Source organism: Monodelphis domestica, chromosome 1 (genome assembly GCF_027887165.1).
Source record: "Monodelphis domestica isolate mMonDom1 chromosome 1, mMonDom1.pri, whole genome shotgun sequence".
Taxonomy (NCBI): Eukaryota; Metazoa; Chordata; class Mammalia; order Didelphimorphia; family Didelphidae; genus Monodelphis; species Monodelphis domestica.
Window position 1 is genome coordinate 351,572,396 of NC_077227.1, and position 21,897 is coordinate 351,594,292.

The window sequence follows — 21,897 nt, forward strand, 5'->3', positions numbered from 1 at the left end:
ACCTGAGGTGGGATTTGAACCTCAGTCTTCCTGGCCTAGCACTATCTACTATGGTCTGATGCCTTCCTAAGGGCAAAGAAACCAAGAGAGAAAAAAGTTTCAGGACGGGTGTGTTAAGAGTTAGACAGTGTCTGGATTAGAGAAGGTAGCACTGTCTGTTCAGCTCCTGTCAGCCCCAAAGTGGGACATCATGGCTAGTTCTGACTATCATAGTTTAAGGGCTTTGACAAGTTGGAAAGTGCCTGGAAGATGGTGTCCAAAATGAGTAAGGCAAAATTGAGAACCTGTTATATGAACATCCAGGCTCTGGTCTGAATTCATATTCATTACTCTGGACCTTAGATATAGTAGGTGCTTCAGTGTTGTTGATTTAAATTAGAAACAATTGCAGAATTAAGGGTAAGTTAGAGGGCACCAGGCATCAGGGATAGGGACATGAGGGTCAACTTAAATCTTCAAAAGATCTGTGAAGACATCGAGAGAAAGAACTGTGGGAGTAGAAACACAGAAGAAAAACAACTGCTTGATCACATGGGTCAATGGGGATATGATTGGAGATGTAGACTCTAAATGATCACCCTGGTGCAAATATTAATAATATGGAAATAGGTCTTGATCAATGACACATGTAAACCCAGTGGAATTGTGTGTTGGCTACGGGGGTAGGGGAAGGAGGGGAGGGAAAGAACATAAATCCTGTAACCATGGAAAAATATTCTAATTTAAAATTTAAAATTAAAAAAAAAAGATCTGTGAAGGCTATGAAGAATCAGAGGGTTCAGCCTTCTCTGAGGGGCTTCAGAAAAAGAATTGGGACCAGTTAGTAAAGACTACAAGGAATAGCCTGGAGCTCTCTGAAAGCCAAAGAGACCACTTAGGTGGCAATGAGTTCAACCATCAATGGAGCCTCCAAGGAGACACAAGAGCCATATTGGATCAAAGGTTGGGCCATGACCTCACTGGTACCTTTTGATTATGAGACTTTAGGTAAGTCTCTCGTCCACTGATTAGGATTCATTCCCAGAACAAATATAAATAAATGCCTGGAGTGAATTGCTATTTTGAGTCAGCTGCTTACAGAATTAAAACCTGACTTTAAAAGCAATTTCTAAGCTATTTGTTCTTTTTGGTTAGAGTGTGCTTTAGAGAATAGTAACCCGAAGGTAGAAGTATGATCTACCTGAAGGACTTGTTGAATGTGAAGCCCGATCTGTTCTCTCTCATCCCAGATCTCATTTACTATGTCTCTTTTTCCTCCCACATCCCAAGAGTGCCCTCCGTCCTCAGGCCCTCTTTCTATCTTGTTAGCTCAGTGACTCTCTTAGCTCCAACTTTCAGTTCTCTGTAGAAAACTCTTTTTATTTTAATTTTTTTAAATTTCTTATCTTCCATCTTAGAATCAATACTGTATATTGGTTCCAAGGCAGAAGAGTGGTAAGGGCTAGGCAATGAGGGTTAAGTGACTTACCCAGGGTCACCCAGCTAGGAATTATCTGAGGCCAAATTTGAACCCAGGACCTCCCGTCTCTAGGCCTGGCTCTCAATCCACTGAGCCACCTAGCTTCCCCTCTCCTGTAGAGAACTTTTTTAATTTTATTAGTTTAGAATTTTTTCCATGGTTACATGATTCATGTTCTTTCCCTCCCCTCCCCTCCCACCTCCCATAGCCAATGCGCAATTCCACTGGGTTTCATATGTGTCACTGATCAAGACCTATTTCCATATTGTTGACATTTGCGCTATGGTGATCATTTAGAGTCTTCCTATAGAGAACTCTTAAGCCTACATAGGACAACAGAATTTTAGCGGTGGAAGGGACCCAAGAGACATGTTCAGTGAGTGTGGGATTTCCCTTGGATGGAGATTGCCCTTCTGCCACCCATTTCCCCAACCACTGGCAATCCAGCCTTATGCCAGCCCCTCAAAAGGCTTTAAGGGCAGCAGGGGAGGGGCAAGATATCTTTCCAGAAGTCATTTCCCCAGTAAGTCAACTGAGTGTCAGAAGTGGGAAATGATGTAGGATCATACATGGTGACCCAGTCACACCAAGGTCCAGAGCCAGGTCTTAAAATATCAAGACCAATCACTATCTTCTTATGCCGCAGTGACTTCCCAGGACAGGAATGACTTTTCTTATTAGAAAAAATAGCTCCAAGCCACAGAGGATAAAAGGAGACCCACAGGGTACTGGGCAGAACCCTTTGGAGAGAGAAGAACAAAATATTTGGATGAATCTGCTTAGCTGAGCATGAATGAGTCATCTGAAGAATACCATTTTCACAAGTGCTCCATTCACTGCCTCCTTTTGCCACGTCTCCCAGACACCTGGGGTGGGAGAGTCCCTGCCAGGCTAGGAGGCATTGTGCTCCATTGCCGTAAGTCTGGGGCAGCCAAGACAGCCTTTCCAAAGTAAACCTGCACTTTAAAGTTTATACAGTACTCTACTCACAGTTGCCTTGTGCAAATATTACCATCCCTGTTTGGCGGATGAGAATTTGCTCAGGATCAGACTCTTAATAAGTGAGAAAACCAAGATTTGTGCGATTCCTGATAGTTTGGATTTCTCCATCTGAAAACTGCCTATTTATATCCCTCGACCATTTGTCAATTGGTGAATGGCTTGATTTCTTGTACATTTGACTTAATTCCTTATAAAAAAAAAAAAAGAAGAATCAAGATTTTAACTCGAGTCTTCAGACTCTGAGCCCACGGGCTCTTTCTCATTCATCTCTTATATCCAGCCACTGACAAAGTCCATAAGGATGGTCATTTTAGGGCAAGGCTTCTAAACCTCTTTTGCCTGTCTGGGGAAGGCAAATGATCTTTTCTCACAATCCTGGTTTCTAAATGTATTTTAAAATACATAGGATTATAAAGGAAATGGATTATATTGGAATAGAATTATCAAAATGTTTTTTTTTTCCCTAAAAACAAGTTTACAGGAAGTGGGGGAGAGAAGAGAGGAAGGGTGAAAACCTGAATCCTAAAATGTCAGAAAACAATTGTCAAAAATTATTTCTAGGGCAGCTGGGTAGCTGAGTGGATTGAGAGCCAGGACCAGAGACAGGAGGTCCCAGGTTCAAATTTGACCTCAGACACTTCCTAGGTGTGTCACTTAACCCCCATTGACTAGTCCTTACAATTCTTCTGCCTTGGAACCAAAACACAGTATTAATTCTGAGATGGAAGGTAAGGGATTAAAAAAAAAATAAGCACAGAAAAATTATTTCCACATGTAACTGAATAAATAAATAAATGTTTTAAAGGAGTTTATAGACCCTAGGTTAAAACCCTCTGTTAAAGGGCCCCCAAAATGCTAACATTCAATATTCTGTGGATAACTCCTCAGACATTGTGTAGCTAAGTACTTTTGAGCTATCGCTCTGCCATTCTTTTAACAGTATCAGGTTTAGACGGAGCCCTGGCTATTTGGTCAGCAATCCACACGTGCCATTTTCCTGGTCTGGTCATCTGTCCTGCTTTTCTCTTTCAGAGGGACACTGTCCAGGAGACAAGTCAATGTTCTGCCGGATGGAAGTCCTGTCTCGATACTGCTCCATCCCAGGATACAACCAGCTATGCTGTAAGTCCTGTAGTCTCTATAGTAACATCACCAAAGATAATGGGACCGAGCCAACCTCTGGAAGAAACAATGACATTGAGGCACTGCTCCCTACGCTTCCAACCCCTCCAGAGGTACAGCCATCTCTGGCACAGCCCCCAGCGACTCCCACCAGTGCCATGGGTCCCAATATCACAGAAGAGGAACATCCAGAAATCAATGCTGTGGACATGCCCTATAAAGTTCAAGGCCCAGACAATGAAGTCCAGCAGCCCAACCTCATCCCACATAGAAGGACCCCATACGAAAGGACCAAGAACCAGAGGATCCAAGAGCTCATTGCTGCGAAATGGAGGAGAGAGATGCTCGGAAGGTTCTAATAAATCAGAAAGATGCCATCGGTAGCATATTTTTTCCTCTTGGAGAGATATAACTGACAGCATAGATATGCCCATCCTAGAAATGAGGGAGGAGTGGTGCTATAGCAGAAATGCCCAATTCTAAAAGACTGAAAGAGAGATGGTGTCAGAGGGGCAATGAAGCAATGACCAGGTTGGTTTCCATGATAGTGGGGAATGTGGAGTCAGAGAAACCTCCCAGTTAGTTATCTGACATTCCTTCTAGCAGAGCACACAGAACCTGGGGACACCCTTGGGAGGCTGCTATTTAAACATGGCATTCACCAACCTTTAGCAGAATGGATAGACAACCAAGAGAAAATAGAGAAGGTTCTTGGAAAGAATCCCAGGCCACAAAAATTCCACTACAAAGATGGCAGAGTTGTCCTGGGGCCCAATAACATTCTCTTAGTTCTTGATCTCAGGATTAGTCAGCCCATGAAATGCTCACCAAATTTTATTTTCCTTTGGGTTTCACCTTGGGAGAAGTAGAGACACGTTTGAGAGCCAATGAGGGATCATTTGGGCCTTATATTTAGAGAAGGAAGAGGTCTTGGAAATTATCTAGTCCAACTCTTACAATTTATAGATGAGGAAACTGAGCACCATAGCGGATAAGTGACTTGTCTAAGACCACACAACTTGGAAGCACTATAGACAAGATTTAAAGTCAAACCCTGTGACTCCAAACTAGATCATCTCTAACTGGAAACTGGGAAATTTCTTTTAAACACACACACACACGTTCAAAGGTTAATAGAGGAAAAAGCATGTTCCCCTCTCATACTTCCCTTACCAACCTCCCTACAGTGATGACCCCTTCCTGTTATCAGCCTCCAACCCAAACAGAGCTAGCAAAAGGAGGAGGAGGTGGAAAGACCTTTTACCTGGTATTCCAGGCTAAGATCTCTCCATAAATCTCTGCCAAATATCCAAGACTATGGTTCACTTCATGGACTGCCAATAGTAATATAGAAGCAGAAGTAGAAAAAATTACTTTTGGTAAGAGTTCCAATGGATATCCATGCTAAACAGCACTGGTCTGATTGGGGCACTTTGGGCTAGGCAGGAGCAGAGGACTTTGCCCAGGATGTCACAGAATGTTAGAGTAAAGGTCAAGAGCTTAGAGGTCAAGTCCAATCACAAAGTTTTTTTTTTTATATATACATGAGGAAATGGAGGGCCAGAGTGGAAGGGACTTGCCAGAGGTCATTCAGCTAGCTAGTGGCAGAGTCAGGACTAAAATTCTGGTTTCCTCAAATTGCCATTTCAGTACATTATTGCCTATACATCACACCATCTTCTGCTATTTGGGGTTTACCCTCTGGAACAGTAAAACAAAGGCAAATGGAGGTCCTGTATTTTGCTAGCCTCAAGAATCCTTCAAGATTTGTTTTTATAGGAGATCAAGGTATCCTAACTTTCCTTGTCAGGGTATCCAAAGAAATGGTTCCAAAGATGCTGGGAGGAGGGTATCAGCACCACTCCAAATCTAGTACCCACCCCTAAATGAAATCCTATCAAGGTTCCCTCCATTGGAAGAGTCCTTTAGTGCTCCATAGGTATCCATAGAATAATTATTTGCCCTCCCCTCCCCCAAAGTTTGGTGATCCAGCTTTTCTGTCAATGGGGAAGAATAAGCTTGGTGGGTCTCTTTATATTTTTCTAGATTCTTTGTTGGAGATTATGACTAGACATAGAAATATAAACTCAACAGTTTACAAATCAATGGTGCTTTAGCAACAGAAAAACATGTGCCAAGACCTTTATCTTCCAGCAATGGTGGGAACTAGGAACTGCCCTTTCAGTCAAGGACATCCTTCTCACACCAAGCTTTTTACTCAGGAGAGGCTGGGACATTCATTTATCCTGAGTATGTGATCCATGCCTGCCCAAGGTAACCCTTGATGTCAGGTCCATTTTATTAGTTCCTGCTCCCTGCCTTCCAGTGCCCATGATGGGGGCATAACCAAAGGTGCTCTGATAGCTTCCCCAGTCTTTCAACATTCCATATAATGGTAGCTCTGGGACCCAGACCTATGGGTTCCCTGGAAGGGAAGACCTTAAGATTGTCATAACAATTATAGATTAACTGAGATACTCATTTCTCTTACTGTAAAGGTAGGTGGCAAAGCTCTGGAGAGAAGAGATTGAAATACTAAGGATGAAAAGAAAAAATGGAAGCATTTCTTGGCATTGATACAAAGAGCTTATTGTTTAAATAGAAGGAAAAATAGTTATAGAATATGGCCCCTCCTATAGAGAGACCATATTTATTCTTCCTCTTCATTGTGTGGTGAAGATAGTGAACAGTGAACCAACCATTGCATTGATTTTGCCCTGCTGCAGATTCCAGATAAGCCAGTTTGGTTGGCATCATTGGGAACAAGGCTCTTTTCCATTGTCCTTTAATTTTGTCATATGGAACTCACTTCTGTAAAGTGGGTTCCAGATCTGTTCATTTAGCTTTCAGTCACTATGGATCTTTAGGGTCAGAGAGATCCTTTCAAAGCTCCAATTTATTGCAATGAGATTATTTTTTAAATGAAACTTAATCCACCCCCAACCCTGCAGAATCATTTTCTTGCTTGACACTGACTATTTTGAAGTGAACTTAGTATCTGCACGTTCCCACAGTCACTTCCAAGAAAATGAGGGACAGGGCTTGGGGTTTCAGAAGAGTCACTCTTCTTCATCCAAGAATATCACCAAATGGAGCCATGTCAGTTTCCTTCAGTCTAAGCTGAATCTAGCTCTGCCCAATCTTCCTGCTTTTGGCAAAAGGAATCAAAGACTCTAAGACCCAGATACCTGGGGAATAGTACACAGCAAAAAGAAGTCTTTCTGGTCATGGACTACTTCCTATGCTGTCTGTCAAAGAGAAAACAAACTCAGATTTTCAGGAAACCCCACAAGATGGCCCCTGCTATCTGGCAGGTAAAAGTATGATCCCTATTTTACTAATGGGGCAATAATAAATTAAGTCCACTTTTACATGAATTCTTATATTCTCTCTCTCTAGGAAGTAAGTAGTATGATTGTTGTTCTCCCTATTTTACTAGTTGGGAGAGTGGGCCCCAGAAAGGAGACGTGGTTTGTCCAAAGTCACATGTCTAGACTTCAGCAGAGTCAGGGTTCAAATCTAGATTCCCTAACACCATTTCTAGCACTCTTTCTACTCTAGCTCCTGTCTGAGGCCAAGGGCATCCAAAAGGCCAGTTAGGGCCTATTGTGAGGAACAAAGTGCAAGCTTAGGGGACTCTACTAACAAAATGGGCAGCTGGTCAATGGTAGGCTATTTCCCTACTAGCATCTCTCCCTGATTTGAGACCTTTTGCTTTGCATGTGCTCCCAAGCATGACCACTGTGACCTCACTGTGACCACTGTGAGTGCTGGTCACATCCAAGAGTGCTGGAACAATAGCCAACCCATTTTCTCAGATCAGAGAAAGTAGAGACTATGCATTTGAGTGAGGAAAGATGTATTCCTTAGAAAGAGAGCAATGAAAATGGGACAAGAAATCTAGGAATCTAACTGACATATTAGAGATGGCTAAAGGTATTTAGGAGTCATGAAATTACTATTTAGGGTAAAAGGAAGGATTTCTTTAAAAGAAAAAAAGAATTCTAGTGATAGGAAAGCACTTTCTATTGTATTTTTCTATTTTAAAAGTAGTATTTACAGTCTTTAACTCTAAATATTTCCAAAAATATGTTTCCCATCTCAGTGCCATTTATTTTTGATGCCTTGAACAGGAAGGTATTTGTAAAATCAAAAGGCAAAAGGGATAACTTCTAGGCCCTTCACTCCCAACTCATCTGGGATCTCGTGTCCATTGTGGGAGGGTATACCAACTGAAGTGAGTTAATTGGATGCCTCTATAGTCAAAAGTAGCCTGCAAGTGTTGAGCTCTTGTCTAGTTGTATTACCCACAAGGATGCTGTGGGGTAGGTGTTTGCCTAGTTGGGAAAGCCAAGTCTTTACAGTTCTACTCCATAAATGACATCCCAAAGCATTGGACCTTGGGAAAGGTCCTATTGAGATGAGGCTTAGAGACCTGGTCTCTAAGAGGCCTTTATTCTTCTTGCTGAGCAACAACCTCCCCTCCCCACAATGGACAAGACTGAACAAGCAAGCTTTGCAGTCAGTCTAAAAAAAATAGTGAAGACGCTCTGATGAACTCTGGCTTCAGATCTAGGCCTTGGTGTCGGCAGGATAGCATGGGAAGGTGCTAGAGATCAGGAGGAGATGGGCCAGCGCTGGGGACCAGGAAGACTGGTGTATATAACCATTGTCTACCCCTCACAGCAGGCTGGGGGGGAGGAACCGTCTGGGAACTCACATCCTAGTTCTTCCATGACTGTCTTGGAACTGCAGCCGAGTCGTGAAGATCCCAGGCTTCAGCCCCAGAAATCCAGAAGAATCCTGATGCAGCGTATTGAGAGAGTACCTGGCTGGACAGGTGGCCCGAAAGGCTAGATTCACTCTCTGGCTGAGAACCTTAGGACCAATCGGGCACAGACTGACTCTCACAAGTGTTTGGGCTTCTTGACGTTGGCCACTACAGCTGAAAGAGTTACCGCTGCCTGTCAGGGGGTTTCGTCTGCCTCCAGTTGGTGCTCCTTTGCAGGTGAATGAGCTGAGGTCCACTCTTCTTCCTCAACAAGGTTTAGGTTTCTAGGGTCTGACAGTTTGCACATACAATACAAATGGTGCTCCCCCAATAAGGCTTGCAGGGGGTCCAGGGACTGAATCATGTCATACATTTATTATTTACTCACATTTGACGCACAGCCTTTGCCCATTTGGGCAGAATCCTTGTTCTGCAGGACAAGGGATTATGGTACCCATGGCTTACAGGTAACTGCCACCAATACCCATTCTCAGTAGCATAACATGTATATACAGAGTTGATCCTTTAAATTTTATAATTTATTAAAGTTCAAATGTCTGTGTTTTTGCAAACATCTGCTTGTGTTGTCTTTGACTGCACTCAGACTCATTAACCTTCAACATGGCCCAACCCAAAGGACGGGATAGCCTTAGAAGTATGGGAGCCACAGTCAGGACTCCAGCTTCATAGGGAGGGCACTCCTCTCCTCCCATCTGGCCTAAAATATTCAGTCCTGCCCTTGATAATTCATAGTCCCTCATTATTCCCTTTTTGTTTCACATGTAAATGGCTACCTTGTCCTTAGGGTACTAATAATCCAGCCAGGGAGATGCAGATTGTGCCCTTCCTATCCCTTGTTGCACCCAGCATTAAGTATTGTTCTCATTTCAGACTCATCTAAGAAACTCTGGGGTCATACTTAGATCAGACTTGTAAAACATTTTGCCTTGCAGGGTTTTATAGGCAGAGCTATCACTAGGCTGGGCAACTGGAACTTTGCCGTAGTGCTAAGACTTACATGTTACTTTATATACTCCTTTAGCAGTGAAGAAACAACTGAATTTAACACCTAATTAGTAAGTAAAATAAAGTTCTCAAACAGCTATTTCAACTCCCATTGTCAACATCTCTACCCACAGAGGCAAGGGTTTCCAAGCCTCATTCTCTCTCCTGTCCTTACTACATAGTGCCAGAAAATGGAGAGTCAGCAGGAGAAAAATAAATGTTGTCTCTCCTTCTGTGGGACTCAGGGTCTTTCCCATTCCACAATTGAAGTGACTCTAATTTGAGGGCAGCTCTATTTATTTTTTAAACCCTTGCCTTCCATCTAAGAATCAATGCTGTGTATTGGTTCCAAGGCAGAAGAGTGGTAAGGGCTAGGCAATGGGGGTTAAGTGACTTGCCCAGGGTCACACAGCTGGGAAGTGGCTGAGGCCAGATTTAAACCTAGGACCTCCCGTCTCTAGGCCTGGCTCTCAATCCATTGAGCCACCAGCTGCTACCTAGGGCACTTTTATGTTACTTGCCCTGTTGAGAAATTCAAGCATATTAGATAAACTTAAGAAGAATATGGACAAGAGTAACATAGGATGGGCAGTCATGGAGAAGTTGTGAAGGGAACATACAAACAGTACTTGAGAGAATTATTAGATAGATGATGTGGCTACCCAAGTCATCTCTAACAATATAATAGAATACAGTGGAATCAATGTTACAGAAGTCAGCGATTCATTTAAGCCGGTGGATTTTTCAGAGGATGGGATGGAAGAGGGTTGCAGGGAGTTGCTTCAGTGGACGATCAGAACTATATGCTAAGTTTGGATGTCAGGGTCATTTTGGTTTAAACAAAACAAACCCCAAACTCTAGTTGTTAGGAACTTGTTTTTCCTTTTCCTCTACTCTCATCTGATCCTTCCAATTTAGAGAGAAACATGAATGTTTTTCTAAAATGTTTTAGTCTTGTCTTTGATAATGCAAAGTTCTTTATCATTCCCTTTTGGTCTCATCTGGAACGTTTTATGCTCCATATGAGACCACAAGCCTAAATTCTAAGCTCCAATTTTGGGAAAATCATACTTTTTACCCCTGTGCTAGCTCTTCTTAGACACCAACACAGTTTTAATTATGAAAAAATATGACTTCTGTTGTTACCACTTTTATAAATGAAAAAACAGAAGCCCAAAGAGATCCCTTTAAAACATCATATGCTCACCAACCTGTGTCATTATTCATATTGTTCCTAGTTCCTAGAATTCCTTCCCTTCCCTTTTCTCTATGGCTCAATTTTCATCTTCTCTTTGAACAAACCATATCATTATATATCCTCCATATCTCATTTTTCATATATATATATATATACATATATATATATATATATATGTATGTATATTCTACTCATCAGCCAGAGGGAAACACTACTTTGAAACAAAAGCTATTTAATCAATGAGCATAATAAAGTAAAAAGGAAAAGTCCTTCCATGTAGACATAGCATATGCTTTCCCACAGGTAAACCATGAGTGAAGAGAGCACATATGTGGAACACACACAACCAGAAATATACATAAGAATGTAAACATAGCGAACATATGGCTGGGGACCACAGGGAAGTTTATTCCTCTTCTTCCTTAGGACATCACCCTCTCTTCTGGATGCATCATCTTTACTTGTCTCCACGATACATCTCTCTGCTCTTGTGATTGCTAAAATACTCTTTGCTATCCTCTGTGGAGCTTCAATTCTTTGGAGACATCTACAAAAATTTCTTCCCAATAAGGACAAACTAACAGCTCTTCAGTCCTTAGCAGTGATTATGAATCACTACACAGCTAAGGGCAGCTGAGAAAAGTCAACCAGAATGCCCTGGGCTAAGGTTAAGCCTTTCTGCCCTGTTTGATGCTGATTGGAAGCTGATGGTCCCAGACAATTAATTATTTGACTTAAAGTAAGAAAATTTCTTACAACTTTAGTCTATCCCTTGATGTGGATCCTGTGTTCCCAAATCCCTCTTAGGAACTCTGAAAAAACCTACCTAGGGAAGGGTGTGTATTCTGGGGATTAAAAGGCCATTTCACTTTCAAGATCCTTCCCAGGGGGCATGCAAATGAAGTTGAACCAGAATAAAATCCAAAGGGAAGAAGTTAAGGTACTGAGCTACTTTCCTGACCAGCAACAAATTCTATTTTATGGCCAACATAGAACCTCAACACAGAACCTTTTTTTTTTAACATTTATGTAGGCTCATTCTCATTTGTATATTATTGTTAGTTTTTTAAACCCTTACCTTCCACCTTAGACTCAATACTATGTATTGGTTCCAAGGCAGAAGTGCAGCAAGGGCTAGGCAATGAGGGTTAGGTGACTTGCCCATAGCTAGGGAGTGTCTGAGACTGGATTTGAACCCAGGACCTTCCATTCTGGGTCTGACTCTTATATTATTGTGCCATTGCCATGTCTCATACAACTTCTAACATAATAAGGACCATCTTATTTATCTCTGAGCCACCTTTTACATCTGTACCTTTCTCAGGGCCCTGTACATATTATACACTTGACAAAATCCACTGAATGAATGATTTCCTAGTGAAGAAGTTAGGACCTCTAAAACTCTAGAATTAGGATTTAAACACTAGAGGTTGCCATAAATTATTCTTTCCCTAAGGGCCAAGTTCTTAGTTCTTCCATAACTCCATCAGAAAACAGGATTCTGGGGAAGAAGTCAATTCAAAAAGTGTTATAGATCTCTACTGATCCCCATCAGTCTTACATCTGCAAAGAAAAGTATTCATGTTATCTATAAATTGGAAGGATCAGATGGGAGTAGAAGAAAAGGAGCAAACAAGTTCCCAACAACTAGAGCTATTTTTTTTTAACCATGGTTAACCTGACATCTAGACCTCAGGAAATAGCTCTGACAGTCTACTGAGGCAACTCTTCACAACCCTATTCAGTCCCACCCCCTGAAAAATCCACCAGCTTAAATGAATTGCTGACTTCCATGGCATTTTATTATATTGTTAGAAATGACTTGGGTAGCCACATCTTCTATCTAGTAATTCTCTCAAGTAGTCAGTTTGGTTGTTTGTTTTTTAAACCCTTACCTTCCATCTTAGAATCAATATTGTGTATTGGTTCCAAGGCAGAAGAGTGGTAAAAGCTAGGCAATGGGGGTCAAGTGACTTATCCAGGGTCACACAGACAGGAAGTGTCTGAGGACATATTTGATCCCAGGACTTCCCATCCCTGGGCTTAGCTCTCAATCCACTGAGCGATCCAGCTGTGCCCTTCAAGTACTCAGTTTGTATTTGTATGTTCCCTTCACAGCCTCTCCATGACTGCCCATCCTATGTGACTCCTGCCCATATTTTTTCTTTTTTCATCTAATGTGCTTAAAGGGCTCTTTGCTTTCTCTTGCTCTTTTAAGGATGACAGTGGAGCACTTAGCCTCTTATCCCTCACCAGCACCACACAGCAAATCCTATTCTCTTCCCATAAAATATTTCTCTGATGACATCTTTTACTCATATTCTTCCTTGAAGTTCTTCATTAGCAGTCATCTAGAAGGCAGACCATAGATTATGGTGCTGGCTCATTTTTATAATGTCTTATTCATGTCCAAAACAGCCAGACTACATAGAAATAATCCAGAAGTTGGAGGATGAGATTTGCTCTCCTAACTTCACCAAATAAAAACTTTGAGGAGACTGCTGGCCAGTGGCATGGTCCACTTGAATGACGCCATGCCCTAGAGTCAGAAGACCTGACTTTAATCTTGTCTCTTATCTATGATCCTATGTATCCGAATATTATAAGAATTATTTTTTAAAATTTGACTCAAACATTTATTCAGTAACTACTATGTCCACGGCACAGAAAGACGCAAGAACTATAGACTCTGCATGAGCAGGTTCTAGTTGGAAGGGATAAGACACACTACAACTTAAATGGTTACAGTGCTTGGGAAATGTCAGGGATGGAGTTTAATTTTGAAGAAGGTGGCATGAAGGGATGACTTTTGATGCAATTGGCAGAATTTTAATTAGGTGCTAAACAAAGGGAAGGATTTTAATATGCAAAGATGGGAAAGAGCACTTTCTCAAATACCCTGAGGTAGGAAAAATCAGGGAAGAATAAGTAACTACCTACCTACTACCTGAACACAATCAATAAATAAGAAAAATTGCAGATGAGCTGTGTGGAAGAAGCTGTAGAGAATAGCTTTATGGAGAGAACAATAGAAAAAAGCAGGTATCAATAGTTTTCTCAAATATATGTGGAATATTCACAAATATCCATCATGTTCCTGGTCATAGGATTCCTAGATAAATTAGGAAGGGTGGCCAGGAATTAGAAATGCTGTATTTAAAACATTAGTGATGGAGCAGCTGGGTAGCTCAGTGGATTGAGAGCCAGGCCTAGAGACAGGAGGTCCTAGGTTCAAATCTGACCTCAGATACTTCCCAGCTGTGTGACCCTGGGCAAGTCACTTGACCCCCATTGCCTAGCCCTTACCACTCTTCTGCCTTGGAACCAATACATAGTATTGATTCCAAGATGGAAAGTAAGGGTTTTAGGGGGGAAATTTTTTAAGGTTTGAGTGAAAAGTAGTCATATTGCCCTGAGACAATCAGTCCAAAAATAAAGAGGGAGAAGGAGCAAACTCTTTTCATCCACATATGGTAGGATATTGTGCTATGAAATGAACACTTCTTTTATCTTTATCTCGGTGATTGAAAGTAGTCTCCAAGAAGTACAAAGGAGAGTTATAGGCAAAGTGTTGTTTGAAATGGAAGGGAATAAGGGGAAGCAAGGTAGCATGGTGGATAGAGCACTAGGTCAAAGGTTGCAAGAAATTAAGAAGGATAAGTTTGATAATAATCATTACACTAAGAAATCATTGGTAGAAGCAGCTAAGTGGCTTACTGGATTGAGAGCCAAGTCTAGTGGCAAGAGGTCCTGGGTTCAATATCTGGCTTCAGAAACTTCCTGGCTATGTGGCCCTGGGCAAGTCACTTAACCCCCATTGCCTAGCCCTTCTGCCTTGGAACCAATACACACATTCTAGGACAGAAGATAATGGTTTAAAAGAAAGGGAAAAAAGGGAATAAATTAATGGGAAGGGGGGGGGGTCTTTTTTAGAAAAGATGCAGAAAAAATTTCAAAAACAAATAGAATAAGTTGAAGGGGAGGGGGAAAGGGGGGGAACTATCCTTAACTACTTAACAGAGAGAAAATAAGAGGTGAAGAAAATTAGATAAGTATATGAAGTAAGAAAGAAAGAAAGAAGTTAAGTAAAACTCCAAAACTAGAAAAAGCAGTGAAAAATGGGCGGGGGGGGGGGGTATGGGACTATAGGGTGAGAGGAAGACAGGATGTGGGGACTGGGATTTGGGTTGGATTAAAGTAGTTAAGCAAAAAATAACTGAAGAAACAAAGTACTGCCTTTGTAATAAAGGGATTTTAGGGAATATTGAAGAGGGACAGGGGGTATGGAAGGTTGTGTAACAGGGAATGGAAGAGCTGAAGGATTGAGGGAATATGGTTGCCAGTGAGGTAAAAGGATAGAGATACCTCCTGCCAAGAGGCTATCTTTGAAAATTGGGTTTCCTGAGAAATGGGCTACCTATGATAGCCTGAGGGATGTCTTCTCTATTGATTAATGTTGAAGATACACCAGAACAGGTAATCCTGGACCACCCTGAGGGACAAGCCTCTCCTGAAACCAAGGTTAACCAGTGTGAATTTTAAAAGTCTCCATCTTGGTCTAGCACCCAAAAATTGTGCACACCCACACTACACGGGCATGCGCTAGTCAATGACAAATCAGAAATAACTAACTGCCCACCTGGGCTGTCCTAAGCCAAGCTAGAGCCAACCATTGGATTTGTGAGACACAGGAAGTGAGGTAGGGAACAGCCTCTGGGATTCGCTCACTTCCTGGGGGAGAGAGCGAGGGGAGTGGGTGTTAGGAGCTTGGAGAGGGAGGACGCCCGCAGACAGCTTTCCTTCAGATCGGTCACGTGAGTTAAGGACTGCTTCTTTCCACCTGGGCCTTTGGGCCTAAAACTCCCTCTGCCTTGGTCAGAGGTTGAGTAGCCCCTTTCCCTTTTCTCTTCTCTCCTTCTCTCCCTCTCCTTTCTCTACTTCCAGTGTGATTAAACCTCCATAAACTCCATTCTGACTTGAGTGTTTCATTTTAGGAATTTCAAATAAATTCCTTGGCGGCCATTGTTCAATATTACATAAATCCTGTAGCCACATTTTTAGCCATTACAATATTATAACCTCTCCCAGAAGCCTAAAATTTCTACATTTACACCAGCAGGGGTCCAATAAGGACTGTCTATAGTTGAATGGCTGCCCTTAGGTTCAGATCCCTCTATGTCCCCTGAAATGACAGTCCTCTTATCTAACAGCAGTTTATTAAATAAAAATGAATTTTAATAACAAATTTGAATTGGGGAAGTATCAGAGTCGAGGGAATAAGGATTTCCCTAGATTGGGTTTGAGTCTCTCTCAGCTTTGAGCTGAGGCCAGGCCTTGCAGGCTGATGGAGGGTTTCTTTTATTCTTGTCTATGCTACATCTGTGCTGGTGTTCTTAAGTTCAAAGTCTTTAGCAGTAGACAGCAAGAGGAAGAAAAGGTTCTGACTTTCAGAGCTGGTTGGGCCTGCCTCTTCAGGCTGATGCGTCTAAAGACCTGCCTTACAGTTCAAACCATTCCCCTTAAATCCTTTTGTTTGATGACAGAATCACAGGAATCCAGGTAGAGCACACAGTTGGGAAAAGTCCAGGAATAGAGGAACTTCTATCCTGAGACAGGGAGAGAGGGCTCCTTCCAGGCTGAGGGCCAGGAAAGAGAGTCCCATGAGACCAACTGTCACTCTCCAAGTTCCCCTACCCCCACCAACTGTCATTCTTGTCAGTATCTTCTCTCTAACATTCCAACTGCTGTTTATTCCACCTGAGTGGAAGAAAGTCCAAAACTTGCTTCAGTTTTGCTTTCTGCACTTTAAAAGAAAACGGGGGTGGGGGTGGGGCATATGGGTAGCACAGTAGAGTGAGAGCCAGGTCTAGGGACCAGAGGTCCTAGGTTCAAATTTGGCCTCAGACACTTCCCAGCTGTGTGACCTTGGGCAAGTCACTTAACCCCCATTGCCTAGCCTCTACCACTCTTCTGCCTTGGAACCAATACACAGTATTGATTCCAAGATGGAAGGTAAAGGCTTTAATAAAATAAAAAGAAAGAGGAATAAAGAGAATCCTAATTCAGAAAAAAAATAGAGACAAATGAAGGAAAATATAGACCTATATCTCATGATTCTAAATGTGAATTAATCCATTCATACTAATTCATCCATTAATATTTCATTAAAAAGAAAATATAAAAGACTGAATAAGAAAACAAAAACCCACAATCTGTTGTTTTCAAGAATTACGCCTGAACAGTGAAGATGTCCATAAATAAATTATAAATATAGCTATATGGAGATAAAAAGGAGAGACTGGAACAAAATTTACAGCATAGTGAATGAATAAAAAAAAAACAACTAGGAGCTGCAATGGCATTAGATAAAACAAAAACAAGAATTACAACATAAAAAGATAAACAAGGAAACTACATTATTCCAGAAGGAACCAAAAAACAGCAAAAATATAAATATTAAACTTAAATATTTCAAATTCATTAACATTAAAATTTGTTCAGGAAAAATTAACTGAAAATATGAGAAGTTAGAGACAGTAATATAATAAGAGGCTTGAATGTCCCTCTCTCTGGGAAAACCTAACAGAAATATAAACAAAATGGAAAATATGAAGTTTAACAAGAATTTTAAAAAATGGTATCTTGTAAATGTGACTGTCAAAGAATATACCTATTTCAAAACCACATAACACTTTTTACAAAAGTAGACCTTATATTAGGGTACACAGATATTTCAAATAAGTGTAAGAAGATAGAAATTGGAAACATTCTTTACAGACCATAAATCAATAAAGTAGTAATCAGACTGAAAAGCTCCAAAAATGCATACCTAGATGGAGACTTAATGAAATGCTAAATAATGAGTAGATCAAAGAACATATCATAGAAGTAATAACTATGTAAAAGAAGATAATAATGATAAAACAACATACCAAAAATCCTGGAATTCAGCTAACGCAGACCACAGGGAGATATATTGCTAAGATATAAATTTGCAAAATATAAAATGAAAGTATTAATGAAAGAAATGTGTATTTTTAAAAATTAGGAAGCCAACAAATAAGCACGCCTAAAATGAGCAGGAAAAGAGAGATCTAGACAAGATCAAAAGGATTTAATTATTGTAGAAGGTAGGATTTGAACTGTGATTTGGAGGCAGCAAGGAAACCAGGCAAAAGACATGGAGAGAGAATTCTACCCAAGTAGAATACTCAGTGAAAATGAATAGAGGGAGGAGATGAAGTAGCTGGCAGAAGAGGAAGAAGGCCAGTGCCATCCTAGAACTAACTTGTAAAATAAGAGAGCACATTAGAAGGGATAAAAGATAGAGTACATAATGTACCCTTATCAAGGGGAAATCATTCTTACAATCCCCCAAGAAGAGAGTCTGAAGGACAACTGGAGGAATTGGAAAATTGGGAGAGAAAGGGGGAAACCTTGTCACAATGGTAGGAGAAAGCATACACAGATGTATGCTCCTATGGAAGAGTAGAGATCTCCTAGATCAGTGAGGGTAAACCTTTTAAAGGCTCTGTACTTTGTCCAGCCCCACACTGAGTGCCAGATGCACCTTACTCCCTTACCCTACACAAAGGAAGGAGAAAGCCCTCCCACTGGGCTACTGGATGGAGGAGCAGGTGAAGTGAGGAATGTTTTCAGCAAGTGTAAAGAGGAGTAGGGGAGTCCAAGCACTGTGCTCCCCTCCAGCTCTGCTGCCTATGAAGCATTCACTTTACCCTAGAAAGAGGAGAAAGGAAGTGCTCCCACTGGGCTGCTGGGCAGAGGAGTGGGTAATGTGTAAAAATGTTGTCAGGCATAGTAGAGAGGGGGAAGGGAGCAGCTCTCCTGCTTTCTAGTAACAAACTTGGAATGGGGCAGGGAGGAGGGAGCTGGCATGCAGACTCACAGAGAGCACTCTGCTTGCCATATTTGGCACACATGCCATAGGTTCATCATCATGGTCCTAGACCTTACTTGATAATATCAAGGATATGGTGCTTAGAAAGACCACTTATCTTGCTTCAGGGGAAAGAGAATCAGAGCTCCTAGGAACAACTGACATCCAGAAGAGAATAAAGATATGAACCCAGGGAAAAGATATTTGGAGGTAAATGGGTTGGGAAAATGGTGTGGAATGTCCAAAGGGAGGGGAAAAGTCAATAACACGATCAAGGACATAGAAAGGATCCTATCAATGGGCAATATCCTTTCTATCAACTGAAGAAGTTGGTATTTCTAAGAAGGAGGCACAGAGAACAAAGGAGACTGGGGGCAAAATCTACAAGGAAATTTTTAAAAATTGTTTAGAAGAAAGAACCCAAACAGGTATCTCAAAAGTTTTTATTCCATGAAGAATACAGAGAATAAGGAAACAAGTAAGTGTAAGAACCATTAAGTCAGGAAGAAAGGAGATTCCTCTTGACTATTTAACAGAGAAAGAAATAAGAAAAGTAAACAACCAGATAAAAATAAACAAGCAAAATGCCAAAACTAGAGAAAGGAGTAACAAATGGGAATGGGGGTTCAAGATGAAGGCAAAAAAGCCAGTGAGAATAAGGTCACACTATAAAACATTAAGGTAATGACTAAGGATACACAGTACTATGTTTACAGGAGAAGGAGGATAAAACATACTAATTTAGTGGGAAAGGGGAAGCAATAATAGAGACAAATGAAAAAAAAACATTAACCTAACCCTCTTAAGTTTATGGGAATGGATTAAACAATCCAATAAAATAAAAAGAATAGCATTTTGTTTTTTTTTTTTAAATATATTTTATTTGATCATTTCCAAGCATTATTCGTTAAAGACATAGATCATTTTCTTTTCCTCCCCCCCACCCCCCATAGCCGACGCGTAAGTCCACTGGGCATTAGATGTTTTCTTGATTTGAACCCATTGCTTTGTTGATAGTATTTGCATTAGAGTGTTCATTTAGAGTCTATCCTCTGTCATGTCCCCTCAACCTCTGTATTCAGGCAGTTGCTTTTTCTCGGTGTTTCCACTCCCATAGTTTATCCTTTGCTTATGAATGGTGTTTTTTTCTCCTGGATCCCTGCAAGTTGTTCAGGGACATTACACCGCCCCTAATGGAGAAGTCCATTACGTTCGATTATACCACAGTGTATTAGTCTCTGTGTACAATGAAGAATAGCATTTTGGATAATAAAATAAAACCTCACAATCTGGTGCTTACAAAAAACTTATTTTAAATCTCTTTAATGTACATAGAATAAAAATGTTGGGTTAGAAAAAAAATTTTACTCTATATCAAATAAATCTAAAAAAGGAAAAAAAGAAAAAAAGCAAGAGTTACAATCATGTAATCAAAGAAAAAATAAGCATTTGAAACACAAAAGGGATAACAAAGAAACAAAATTATACTGAAAGGAAATATAGTCAACAAACCAAGATCAATGTTAACTTATATGTTACAATAGTGTCTAATTTCACAAAGGAAACACTGAGTTACAAGAAAACATAGACAGTAATACAGGAGTGACAGAAGATTCCAATGTACCTCTCCAACAAACCCAAATCTTTATCTTTTCCCTAATAGTTCTCCAAACCTGAAATGTTCCTCCTCCTCTCTCTTACCCCCACCTAAACTTCACTGCCTTCACTCTGAAATTTCTTTCTATTTACAAATTGAGAGAGAATTTAGGAATCATTCATTTAAGAATCATCAGTCCTTTAAAACTATGATACCTTTCCCCTGGAAAAAGAAATCTTAGACTTTTTCATGAAATCATAAATGAAAACTGCCCAAATACAGTGAAACCAGACAGCAAAATGACAACAGAGAGAATATAATGATCATTTTATGGAAGAAAACCTAAAAGAAAAGAAAGGAGTCCAGGAACATCGTAGCCAACATCCAGAGCTATCTCCTCAAATACAGAATATTCTAAGCTTTTAAAAGAATGTGATCAAGCAAAGAACCAAGGTCTGGATCATACAAGACCAGGTAGCTTCTTCTAAAAAGGAGGGAGTTTATGGAACAGAGAATAAAGGAGGAAACATGCATATTCCAAAAGGAGTCAATGAATTCCTACAAGAAATGGAGGAGGATATAAGCCAGAAATAGTGTAAGAATTACTGGACTTATTTAAGAAATATGATCAGAAAAATCATAAATGTAAACTTCCCAGATATATTAGAAACATCAGGAATGTGAAGATAGAAATAATTTACCCTTTACTCTCTGAAATATATTCCCCAGGGAAAAATTACAGGAACATCAGAGCCCCAAATTAAAGCTCCTGGATCAAAGAAAAAAAAAATACTGCAAACACCCAGAAAGAAGCCACTCAAGTGTGAAGGGACCATAGTCAGACTTCAATTTCAACTTAAAATGAGAGATCTTGGAATACAATATCTCAAAAGACAATAGAGATGAGTTACAACCGAGAATATCTGAACCTGAAGAGGTAGAAAAACAGAGTCTTGACTCTATATATTATCCCCTGGTCCTTTGTGATACTACTATAGGATTGCTGGAACTAGGAGTCATCAGTGAAGCTCTAGTCACATTTTTGGCCCTAGGGCACTGAAAAGACAACATCCATATTGCTCACATCAGACTCCATATTTGTAATATATACAACAGTATTAGAAATATCATTTCAACATCCCTACAAACAAATGTCAGATACTTCACATATTTTAGGCATTCCATCACTGAAAGACAAACTTGTGTAGTAGGGGTGGATTGTAGTATTTTGCAAGACCCCAAAGTGTGTTCTGACCCCTTTCTCTGTAAATATGTGCTCTAGCCCTTTGGGGTTTTTCATTTTTGTAAGTTTTGATTGAGGTTTTGGGTGTTGCACATTATCATTGTTTTCCCTGGTCTCCCTCACTCCCCCTCCCCAGAGAGTATTTCAGTATGACAAACAGTATTGTTTAAAGACAAAAAAAAAGTGATAAAAATCAGCAAAACCAATCACTACAATGAAAATGTCAGAAACCATGTATGATGTACAAGACTTGTAGACCTCCCAAGCCAGAGAAGGGGAGAACTGGAAGTGAGTTTTCATGACTTTCTGGGAACCATGTTTGTTCTTTATAATTGACAAAATTCAATGTTGATTATTGGGAGGGAAGAGAGTACAGTATATGAATTTCCTTCCCACATACATTGGTAGAGTCATTATGCATACTGTTTTCTTTTCTTGGTCACCGAATTTGGCCTCAGTTCCTGTAGGTCTTTCCATACTTCTCTGTACTAATCACATTCACAATTTCCTGCATAGTAGTAATATTCCATTATACTTGTGTGTCACAAATTGGTTAGCCATTCTCCAATCAATGAGTATTTAGTTCCAATTTTTTGATATAAA

At 40.5% G+C, this 21,897-nt stretch overlaps 1 protein-coding gene across 3 annotated transcripts in view; it reads left to right on the forward strand.

Annotated features, from left to right (window-relative positions):
* Positions 1-8,928, forward strand: part of ADAMTS2 (ADAM metallopeptidase with thrombospondin type 1 motif 2) — a 535,678-nt gene extending 526,750 nt beyond the window's left edge. For all 3 annotated transcript variants that reach the window (XM_007473888.3, XM_056811480.1, XM_056811479.1), the window contains one exon: positions 3,494-8,928. In XM_007473888.3, the coding sequence (XP_007473950.1) occupies positions 3,494-3,942 (449 nt within the window). In that variant the 3' untranslated portion in view covers positions 3,943-8,928. The remainder of the gene's footprint in view (positions 1-3,493) is intronic.
* The last annotated feature ends 12,969 nt before the right edge of the window (positions 8,929-21,897 follow it).